The 12,157-nt window shown below is 35.7% G+C and overlaps 1 protein-coding gene across 1 annotated transcript in view; it reads left to right on the top strand.

Annotated features, from left to right (window-relative positions):
* st8sia4 (ST8 alpha-N-acetyl-neuraminide alpha-2,8-sialyltransferase 4) overlaps positions 1 to 7,114 on the top strand; it is a 35,365-nt gene extending 28,251 nt beyond the window's left edge. Inside the window, exon 5 of the mRNA XM_007255306.4 lies at positions 2,940 to 7,114. Within this exon, the coding sequence (XP_007255368.1) occupies positions 2,940 to 3,216 (277 nt within the window). The 3' untranslated portion in view covers positions 3,217 to 7,114. The remainder of the gene's footprint in view (positions 1 to 2,939) is intronic.
* Positions 7,115 to 12,157: the final 5,043 nt, after the last annotated feature.

Raw genomic sequence — 12,157 nt, 5'->3', positions numbered from 1 at the left:
TGGCCAAATAAATAGTAGCAGAAATGTATAAAAGAAAGTGTCGGATTGCAGTCCCTTTTGAAATGAAGATAAAAGTTACCAGGAACAATAAATTATGGAATCCATTTAGCTATACGTACAGAAGTATGTATATAGTGTATAAAGCATGAGTATTGCAGCTAGGGGTGGGACAATGTATCAGTATTGCGATATATTGTATTACAAAAATTTTAATTAGGTAATTTTAATGTGACAGCAAATAACTGATAGGAATAACTGAAGGAAAGTGTAATTTTGTAGAAAGTGCTCTCAAGTTTTTTACAGCTTTTTTTTTAAGAACAGTCTTTAAAAGACTTTCTGGAGAATAATTCTGAAAAGGGTTTGTGTAAAGCATGAGTGTTGCAACTAGGAGTGGGACAACATATTAGTATTGTGATATATCGTATCACTTTGATCATATCGTATCGATAAGTGGCATCAAATAGTAATATTTTTATGAAACTCAAGCACACTAAACTCCCTAAGACTGGCCCCCACTTGGAAGTTAATTATGAAGTTACTGCTTTATTATTTCCTGTAGTGACACTTATCAAATAATAGGGTAATATTCTCTGCGTTGGAGAATATTGGTTGTCCAATTCTGTGAAACTGACATCAATAAATCCATAAATAATTTCTGGTATTTGCTTGTTTAGGAGTATTTTATTCTCTTCAGTGACACATATTCCATGAAGTATCTAAGAGAGTTGTTTTGCGATATATCGAGTTTTGCAGAAGCACTCTAGCGCTATTTTGGGCAGCGTATCATGATAACCTATCGTGAGATGCCATAGAATTCCCATCCCTAATCACAACATGCCAGACTTACTGGCATGCAGTTGTAGAGGTTCCTAATGGTGTCCTCTGATAGTCCATTACATGCAGATTTTGTGGTAGGTGTGGTTGGGATTGTTAATGGTGCTTCCAATAACATCCCACACATTTTCAAGCGATGATGGATCTAACCATGGAGTAGTATCTGTGTCTTTAGGGCAAGCAGCTCTTAAAAGGCAGATATGTTTGGATGAGCATTGTCCTGTTGAAACAGTGAATTGAAGTGTGCATTTAGAATCACCAAGCTTTAATCTGGTCAGTTGGTTTCTTCTGGGTCGAACAATAAGTTTTTTGTTGATAATTCTAACATCAGTGTAGAATTTACTGTACTGTTCTACCATACTGTTAAATTAAAAATTGAAATTTGTGTACTGCTTGCACATTTTATACATACCAACTAGTTGGCAACCTCCATTGTCATGTGCACAGCTCTGTATTAGAGAGCAGTAATATGTCAATATTTTATCGGCAGTACTATCAAGGATAGCAGCACTTAAAGAACACTGACCCCGCTGTACATTTAATTAAAGCGAGCATAATTAGTCATGATAAAATGGATCATGTGCAACAGAAACTGAATGAAAATCACTGTACTTTGCATGAAAATATTTGAGTATATTTTTTTATGATTTATGCATTTTGTCTACATGTCAAAACATTGCAAAAAATATTGTGTATTATGAATTTCTTTTAAAATGATGGGAAAAAATATTTATGATATTCAATTAATATTTTAACCTATTTTATGCTGTATGCAGACTTTGCCAACACATTTCTGTGTACTGAAACTGCTGCAGATTGAATTTTTGACATATGCAAATTAGCAAATTAAACCCACGTGCATGTTCCAATAACCTTCTGGTTCACAGTGCCCGCATTTTGTATGATAATGCCTCCGCCGGCTATCTTTTCATTAATTTAATGAAAATTAATAGCTCATAAAGTAATGCCTTATTAATATGCATGAAGCATACCTGCTTCCCTTTTTTTTTTGTTAAAAAAAATTGGCATGCATAGCACAGGAGCGCTTTGTTATGCAGGACGGTGCCCCCAGCACAAAGCCAGCAGACCATTACATCATTAAGACGGGCAAATTAAGGCAGCAAAATTACATCTCGCATGATCTAGTTAGACGACTAGACTTTTATGAGTTTGTTAGAGAATGGCAGCTATTCAGCAGCCGTATTTTGCATAGGCTAATTATATTCTTTGTTGATTACACAGAATTATATATGATAAGGCCCTGCTACAATTTAATATTCCCAGTGCCAGCCTCGAGGTGATGAATTTAATATAAGCCAGTCGAGACATTACAGGGCCCAGATTTATATTTTTGTCTTGCATTTCTCTTTTTTTTTCCCCCATGATGTCTTTTTGTGGTGTGTGAATGATTTTACTGTATATACCATACACTCTTTTAAACCTATTTTTATTGGTTACAATTAAATTAAATTGATGAGTTCATTTTGTTTAAAATGATTGCCATTTAATTGTATAACATTAAATTAAATGTCCTGCAATTGCAATTAAAAAAACTCAGCAATGGACTTTTAATTTGAACCAAGCTTTGACCTACTGCAGTCCACACTGTGTGTACGAAGTTACTAAAGCATTGGTCATTACATGACTGAATAACATACTATTCAGTGTTATGAGCTATATGTGAACAAACATACAAATAAAGACAATAGAAAATATTATGTTTATCAAATACTGCATTTTTAAGGAGTATTTTGAAACACCAAACTCTCTTACAAGAAAAGCTCAAGGTTATCATTATATGCCCCTTTTGAATTGTAGCAAAAGTGAACAATGCATCCAAATACACACCGATTAGACCAAAAGGTACCAAAGTTAAAGAGAATTGTATACAGCATTCCATTTTAATAAAAATTGTATTGTTCTTTAAATTGGTGTGATTGTGTTATGATTGTTTTATAGTTATACCGTTATACCAGTGGGAAAAATTTATTTTAAGATGACAAGAAAATCATTTATCACAATTATTTCTGAGATGCTATTTCATCCCCCATTTTATCATTTTCACATATATTAATTTCATTCTTGCTTCTTGCTTTGTTTGTTAGGTACTGGCTCACCAACAAGGTCAACATCAAGCGACCCAGCACTGGACTCCTGATGTACACCATGGCCACGCGTTTCTGTGACGAAATCCACCTGTATGGATTCTGGCCTTTTCCTAAAGACGCCAATGGAATTCCTGTGAAGTATCATTACTACGACTTACTCAAGTACCGGTACTTCTCCAGCGCAGGTCCTCACCGGATGCCACTCGAGTTCAAGACTTTGAAAACGTTACACAGCAAAGGAGCCCTGAAGCTTACTACGTCTAAGTGTAGATAAGATGGACAGGCTCCACTCGGTCATCATTATGCCACTCTGTGCCACTATTCGTCAAAGGGACAACAGAATGGGTCATGTGAAACTTTGAATGTTGGAGTGTCTGGACTGCTTGAGGCTTCGGAGTCGGAGTATGCCTTTCCGTTGGACATTTTAAAGGCATAGTCTGGACGTTGTGTGGTGAAAAGTATCAAAGAAGGGTTTAAAGTGCTCTACTGTGTACATTATATTTTAGCAAAGTAACAAAATCCCCATTGATGAGCTCTTAAAGATCAAAAATATCATAAATATAAAATCAAGGCTAGGTATATTTAAGATGCCTTAAGCCTTTGTTAGCTGTTTTAAAACTCAATACAGTTTGTCACCTTAAAATCAGTGCTTGATAACTGATGGATTACTACTGAAAGAAGATGTCTTAATAATCCCAAAGAGCCTAATGTTTCAGCTGATGTTTCCTTGATTGTATTGTTTTTCAGTGCTGTATTTTTTAGGACTTAGAGGCCTTTGTGCAAATTATTTTTATACCCAGTCTAGAACATACAGTTTTAAATTGGCAATGTTTCAAATTCAACATGCCACACTAATGTGTAGGTTATGTTTGATTCGTTTTTTGTTTTTGTTTTTCTGGATAATGTAACACACAATGTATGTATGAAAAGTATCTCTGAGCACTTTCACACCTGTAGTTCATTTGCTCTGGTCTGCATTTGTAAAAGTTAAAGTCAGTTTTCTGGACAGGGAATAAGCCTATAGTGTCCAGGCTAAATATTTGTTTTTGAAACTTCCCCTCAGAGGATTTCCTTGGTTTGGTTTGATTTAACGCCAAGAAAAATTCAAGTGCTCCAAAAGAAGTCTCAAAAACCATGTGAGAAAGTTCTCTCTACTTACTGGTAAGGACCTCTCTTTGGCGGAGCAAGAAAGTAAATACAGAAGGAAGGTCCTATGTTCTGGACTAGTGCATAATTCGGTGCAATTTAATGATGCTTTGGGCCTTTCAGTTTGGCTCCAAAAGACTTTTGGACCAATTGCAGGAAGTTGAGTCAGGTTATTGTAATTCATTAAACAATAGAACAAGAAAAAGTAAAAGTAAAGAAACTCAGCTCCATTACGCAGCTCTATGTCCACAACAGATTATTACACAGGTGATTTCTGTACCAACTGTAACTGTAAATTTGCCCTTATTTTAATGGGGCTAATCTGTTATGCTTACTCTGCTACAAAAAGCATGCAGTTAAAGAGAGTTGGAAATAGTACCTAGAAAAAAGGCAACTTGCCGAACTTAAAAACAAGCGGAAGTCTTTGTACAAACCAATCAGTGTTAAGTATAGGAAAATGCAGCCCACATAGGTGATGGCAACAGGACTAACTGTAGCAAAGTTATGTAGTATGCGCCCTCTCTTAACTAAACTGCAGTATGAAACCAAAACCAACTGGACCAGATGTAATCTGATTTACAATGTAACAACACATCAAACAAGGTGTGAAAATGCTGTAATATAGAGCAGACTTTACAGATGGTACAGTATTTGTTCTGTTGAGTTCTTTTGGGACCATCTGTCTATGATTGTTGTGTTTACACCTGTCCAATTGAACTGGTTTAGACAGACTAAAAAAAGTGCAGGTGTGAAAACGTCCTCATTTAATGCTACTGGTGGCCACTGCTGGCTAAAGGTCTGGGTGTACCTATATTTTTGGAATGTATTGCATATTTATTGTACTTGTAAATGTTGGGATTCCTTTTTTTGGCTGAAAAGTTGCCACATGCACATTTTTTTCTCTAATACTTGACTTGCAGTTATTACCGTAAGAACATACTGTATTTTTCGAACTATAAGTATTATACTGCATATTATAAGGTGCACTGAATTATAAAGCACATTTTAGAGACACTATAAGGAACTTAATTCAGCAGGTCTTGCCGCTGAGTTCTTTTAAAGTCAAATGAGTATTGGATGTTAGTCTACACAGATTTCTCTCTTGAAAAGTGTTTATTTGGGTGAGTAAAGTGCTTCAGTTTATTTACAGTAAGCTTAGATTACCGAATTTCTCCAGCATTAGGCTGGAGCATTAGCGGCTAACCGCTCCAGCAGTGCTAGCTGAGGTTAGCAGCAGGCTACAGGCAGATAATACTCACCTCTGAACAGGGAAATAGCGGTTAGCGGCTAATGCTAATGCTACTACAACCCTGGTGCTGGAGAACTAAACTGAAACTACTGTATAACTCTGTACGTCAGCAGAGTGGTTTTACCTCTCCTCACAACCTGACTGGTACAATTTATACATAAGAATCATTGGATTAAAAGGCCACTGTAGATTTCTGGGAAAATTAAAGGATTTTGAGTGTGCCTTATGGTGCGAAAAAAAAACGGTACATAACCAAGTATTAGCTGAGAAATTGTTCATGACTTTTTTTTTTTTTTTGTTCTATGCGTTTATGTTCCAACACCAGTCCTTTTCCTGATCTGTTAAGGCCTGGATACACTGAACTACCACTTTTCTCATTTTTCATCTGGTGAATAGTCTTTTTTTTATGTCTCACATTAGAGGACATCATTCTTCAATATTCTGTAATAATAATTCTGCTAGTATAATTGATCCTTTTTTAAACCTGATCACACTGTCATGAACATAATGATTGACATAGCTATTTGTTTATGAGCTACTTGTTTTGCTGGAGGCTTTCAGTAGAAGCACATTATACAGATGAAAGTAGCAGAGTCGATTTATGGAGAGCCAGAAACCATCCTAATTTTCCTTGTTATGATCATAAAAACGTCACTTGAAGGTCACTAAAAGGCTAAAAGTCAAATTAAAAATACTTTCTAACTGCTTGTTCAGGATATTCCTTTATTTTAAAAAGTAGCAAAAAAAACAAACAAACCTGTATTATCCCCTTTTTTCTACAGTAAACTATTTTTGACAGCAGATTCGCTAGCATTACTGCTATTTTAAGCTGACTGGTTGATGAGCTGATACTGGAGTTACAGCCGGAGCATTTTTAAATTGTTTATAATAACCTTTTTTATTTATTTTTTTAGCACAAAAATATCAAACATTTAAAAACTATGATTTTGCATGTATTCTCTATATAAACCTGTTCATTTTGGACTCACTCTGGAGCACCATCTAGTGTCTGATTTTTTTTTTTTTTATGTGGCCTGGCCTTATCCAGATTAATCCTGATCCTCAGGGTGAGTAAAGAGATCAGGAGTAAAGAGGTTCGGTTATTTTTTTTTATTGTGTTTTATTTATATATTGGTCATGTATTATTGTTATCAGTGTATCCAAGCCTTTGGTGCTTCTCCAGTTTCTGGTTCAGATGTTTGAAATGTTGTTGCTGTCTGTAGGATTGTATATATACTGTATGTAAGAATGTAAAGAGGTTTTTGTTTCTTCACAGGAGAGAAATGTACTACTTTGAATGTTGTAATGTATGCATTTCATGCACAGAACGAGTGGAGGAAGCCTCAGTTCTCGCTGTAGTTTGGGGTCTTTAACCAGACGAGCAACTTTTACAACTTTTTGGTTATTGATTTTTCACAACATGGCTCATATTTTTACATTTTTAATTCAAAGCATTTCAAGCGTGTAAAGAACTGGAGCATATATTTCATGTTATTTATTGTTACAAGAAACTGCTGTCGCTTTTATTTTGGGAAATTAATGAATTAATTTTGTACGTTCGCCTTTTCTGTAATTTATATGGTTATTTTTTTGTACTTTATATCAAACTGACCAAGATGTTGAATGTTATAGGCTTTGGATTGTTTGTAGAGAATTTGATACTTATTGTTTTGTTAAAAGATGCAGCTTATAAAATGAGTTCCCCTTTTTTCAAAACCAACTTTATATGTTTGTAGGAATTTTAGACAGGGAAAATAAAATGCATTGTTGATACCCCTCTTGATTATCTTCTGTGTACTCATCATGGTCAAAAGCATGAAAACTGCTACAACATGACATTTAGAAGCTTTTTTTTTACATTTACAGGATGTCCTGATGGTATCTGAGAAGCTGCTGCTGATTTAGTTGCTGTAGATAATTTCAGAGTTGCTTTAGATATTAATTTCTTGAATAGTACAGCGAAGTTATAGTTCTGCTAAAAAATAATGATTCATATCTTCTAAATCTGCAGTCTAATTTCCTGATAGAACAAAAACTAACTTGACTAAACTGAACTGAATTGACTAAACAGCCTTCACAGAAGTCTTTGTCCTTTATGGACAATAGAGACAGTTGCTTCAATAAAAGTACCAATACTTTTGTCCATAAAAAATATCTTGCGTCTTCAAAACAGTAATTTATATGAGAAGGAAAAAAAGCTTCTTATCATTCAGTAGAAGTCAGATTCACTCTTTAAGATCAAACAACTGCCTGTTATATCAAAAGTGAAACACCGGACTGAAAAACAACAGTGACGATAAATAAGAACTTTTGTTTGCATTTCAGGTTTTCATTTTGGTAAAATCAAAGAAACTTAGCATTTTTAAGTGGTCTCTTATTTTTTTCCAGAGATGTATATAATAAAGTGATGTGGCATGAGATCAGACCAATTTCAGGTAACATTGCCAACTTTATAATTATAGAAAGATGTTAGTAAACAGTATTTTTGGGTGGAAGTAAATGTATTGCCGTTTAAAAATAAAACGTACAAATTATTATATTTTACTTTTATTACTTACAGCCGCATAAACGTACAGTCAGTACCCGCCTCTAGTATTTAGGGCCGCGGGCTGCTGGGTTTTAGGGTTGGTTAATACCAGTGTTGGGCCCTTTAGCAGTGTTTTGACCCTGTGCTCTGATCCTGGCCTTTTAAGCTACAACATGCAAAAACCTGGGGGCAACAGTAGCCAGAAGATTAAGGCCAGGACACTGAAGTTCCCGTTGAGTAACGTATGATAGACACCCAGATGCTCTCTGGAGGCCAAAAAATCTGTTCACTGGTCTCGGCATGTGTTCACTTCCCTCCTAGTGTCTGTAGCAAGAACCGCGGTTATTGAGCAATGATGTGCTATTAAACCCATAGACTTACATACAGTCTATGATTACACCACACAGACACCAATTCCACCTTACTCAGTTTTCAGTTTGTTTTTGGCGCCCCCTTTTGGTCACCCACGGAGCTGCAGACGGTTTTTCCATATACAGCTGTGGAAAAAAATTAAGACCAGTTTCTGAATCAGTTATTCTGATTTCGCTATTTATAGGTATATGTTTGAGTAAAATGCACACAGTGTTTTATTCTATAAACTACAGACAACATTTCCCATAAATATTGTAATTTAGAGCATTTATTTGCAGAAAATGAGAAATGTCTGAAATAACAAAAAAGAGCTTTTTCAGTTTTCAGACCTTAAATAATGCAAAGAAAACAAGTTTGTATTCATTAGGTTTTAAGAGTTCAGAAATCAATATTTTGTGGAATAACCCTGGTTTTTAATCACAGTTTTTATGCATATTGGCACATTTTTCTCCACCAGTCATACACACTGTTTAATTTTTTTGCCACTCCTGGTGCAAAAATCCAAGCAGTTCAGCTTGGTGTTTGTGATCATCCATTTTCCTCTTGATTACATTCCAGAGGTTTTCAATTTGGGGAAATCAAAGAAACTCACCGTTTTTAATTGGCCTCTTATTTTTTTCAGAGCTGTAAATGTTTTCCAAAGAATAAAATACACCTAAATAAGTTAACAGCAGAAATTATGGATTTTTTGGTGTCAGACAATATTTTTCACCTCAGAATTGATGCCACATAATAATAATGTATCGCAAACAAGCGATAAATCAGACTGTAAGCTAAACAAAGTGCAAGTAAATTTATATCTTAATGTTACAGTGTACATTAGCCAAATATCTATACTTTATTTATCATAGTGTGATCAGCCAGGTAGCTAGCCCATTAAACTGATATAAACTAATGAAACTGTCTCTTAGTATTTTAAGTATAATAAAAATACTACCTCATAATTACAATCTTATCTTTTTAATTATTTGGATATTAACTATTAACATGTTAATACTTGCTAAAACATTTTCTCTTATACAGAAATACAAACCACAGTGTAGTCTCATTTAAAATAATACAGAGCCTCTAAACCAGACCTGGACATTCTGGGGGGCCACATCTGGCCCTTTGCCTTTCACATATCCACCTCAGAAACTGAACTAGACATTACTGCACTTGGTAAAGCCCCAAACAGGGCTAAAAATCAGTAAATGAGGTAATTAGACTGCAAACTAAATAACCATAGTACTTTGTATGAAGTGAATTAGATGCTGGTGTTTACTGAAAACACATGAGTATTTTGTTTACAATCGTTTATATGAATGTTGATTAAATAATAATTATATATTGGTGTTTACACTCCGTTTGCTTCACATTTATGTCTACTCTTACCAGTATCAGCTCATCAAAACCAAATAATTACTGCACATTTGACTGAGAAAAATGTACTTTGAGCCAGATCAAGTTGATGAATTTATTGGCCTGGCACTTTAAAACAGTTAAAGTGTATTATGTGCCCAATTGGGAAAATGAATTGCCCACCTCTGCTCTCAACTATTATAGTCTGATTTTACCAGTGTTATTTCAAACATTTAATAGAGGTGCATATTTTAAAAAAACTACTTGTTCATATTATTCTATTATTATAAGAAAAATATAGAAACAAATGTTTTGTTTCTGCCCGGATAAGAATGTTACAGGGTTATGGCTGTATTAGCAGATGGCCTGGTGGTGCAGTAATATGGTTTTCTGTGTCAGCTGCTTGGAGACCCCTTCTAGTTGTTGTTTGGTATCACCCATGCCCTGCAGGTCCAGCACAGGTGGAAGCACACAGGCTTCATGTGCCACAAAGGCAAGAAAACCTGTGTAAAATCTGATTGTGACACCGGTGATTCCAGTTTAATAGGAATAATCCACATTGAGAGGTCTATTTCTATGAACATGTGGAAATAAATCCAATGTATTCATTACTCCAGGAAAGCTGAAGTTCTCTTTTTGTATTTCTACTTGAGTCAAACAACAAACATACTTGCTCTTAAATTTTTATAAAGGAGGAAAAATTTGTGAAGTTATTAATATTTATTAACAGCTCCTTAATACTTGATGGCAATGGCCAAAGTCAGATCAGCACCAAAATCTCTTCAAGTTTTCAGTATGGCTCAACTAAACCCACCATTCCTCAAGTCCCATAGAAGACAGACATCCTGACTCTTCTTTATCCTGCAATAAGGTGTTGGAATGATCTTGCATTTGCATATTTTTTTCCTAAACAAACACTTTTCTCATAAGTGTCTAAATCTTATTGAATAGGGAGCTGTGTGGTCCAGTAGTCCAAACGCTGCCACTATGATCAGGATTTGAATCCTGGTCATGCAGCTTGCCATTAGCTGCCGGCACCCTGAGAGAGCACATTTGGCCTTGCTCTCTCTCTGGGTGGGTAGATTCCGCTCTTTCCCCTCAGCACTCCTGGGTGATGTCAATCAGCACAAGGCGTCTTTGAGCTGATGCATCGAAACTGAGTCGCTGCGTTTTCCTCTGAGTGTGCTGTGATGTTACTCAGCAATGCTACAGCAGCAGCAGTAAGAAAATAGGCAGTCATTGGTTTCACATGTATCGGAGAAGGCATTTGTGCCAGTCTTCACCCTCCTTGTGTTGTGGCATCACTAGTGATGGTGGATATACAGCTGAGTATCTGCTGAAAGGGTGGGACAACTGGATTAATTAAGTTGGGGAGAAAAAATTGGAGGATATTATAAATAAATGTTTTAATAAAAAACCTATATCGAAGCTTGATGTATCTTTCTGTTTCTAGTCTTTACAAATTAACTAAGGATAATTTTGTAGTAAACAGCAAAGCACTTTGGAAGAAGGATAAGGTCTGATAAATTCTTTAAATGTTAATATAACACAATTGGCATTGCTCTCTCTTTCTGTCAGCACATGGGTCTGTTAGCTGATATATCAGAGCTGGGTCACCGCGCTTTCCTCAGAGAGCACTATGATGCTACACAGTGATGATGCATCAGCAGTAGTTGTAAAAGAAGCGGTGGCTGACTTCACATATATCCAAGGCGGCCTGTTCTAATCTTTACAATCCTAGTGTTGGGGTTATAACTAGCAAATTACCAAATTGGGGAGATAATGGAATACAATTAGAAATAAATTGTTAAAAAAAAGATAAATGCACTTATTGTGATGTGCTGCGTTAAACCTCACTCTATCTGCTACTTTTACTGGTGTTTAACAGATGCAATTTACATATTATCCATTACCCATTGCTTTTAAATAGACTCCTATTTTGTGATCTTGATCACTGAAGAAGAAAAATGAGCCAAAAACAGCAGCCTACTTTTTTTTCAAAGATCTGTAGGTGTGCAGTTAGATAACGTGTCACACACTTTCTAAAGCTCCCCAAAAGACAGCTGTGCACAAAAAGCCACTGAAATAAGGAGCAAAAAAAAAGCACTTCTAAAATGTAGGTCAAGTCACGTGACCCACATGAATGACAATAGTCCTCAGAGGCCCCACGAAAATGTGGCCCACAGATGATGATCTTTATCTGCTCCTCCCGTTTTCCTTTAAATCATTTTATAATCCAAGACACAAATGAAGTTTGACAGGCATGACAGCAGGCTTTTGACTCATAAGGCCCTCGCGCCTCTGCGGCATCACATTTTAGAATGGCGTGTGAGCCAGCATTACTGAAAACACACACTTTATAACAAAAAAGTGATCTCTTATTTACATTGACCTTGATTTGATTGTAAACTATGGAAGCCCATTCCCGCCACCTAAAGATACTATATTATACTGTACTATACTATGCTAGGTACTATAGCATCTCAAAATGAGGACTTAGGACTTTCAAAATACTGCCTTATCTCAAAATACTGACTTAGTGTCTTAAAATGATGACTTAGTATCTCAAAATACTGAATT

This window comes from Astyanax mexicanus, chromosome 20, assembly GCF_023375975.1.
Source record: "Astyanax mexicanus isolate ESR-SI-001 chromosome 20, AstMex3_surface, whole genome shotgun sequence".
Classification (NCBI taxonomy): Eukaryota; Metazoa; Chordata; class Actinopteri; order Characiformes; family Acestrorhamphidae; genus Astyanax; species Astyanax mexicanus.
Note: the sequence above shows the minus strand (reverse complement) of the source record. Positions and strands in the feature narration are given on the sequence as shown.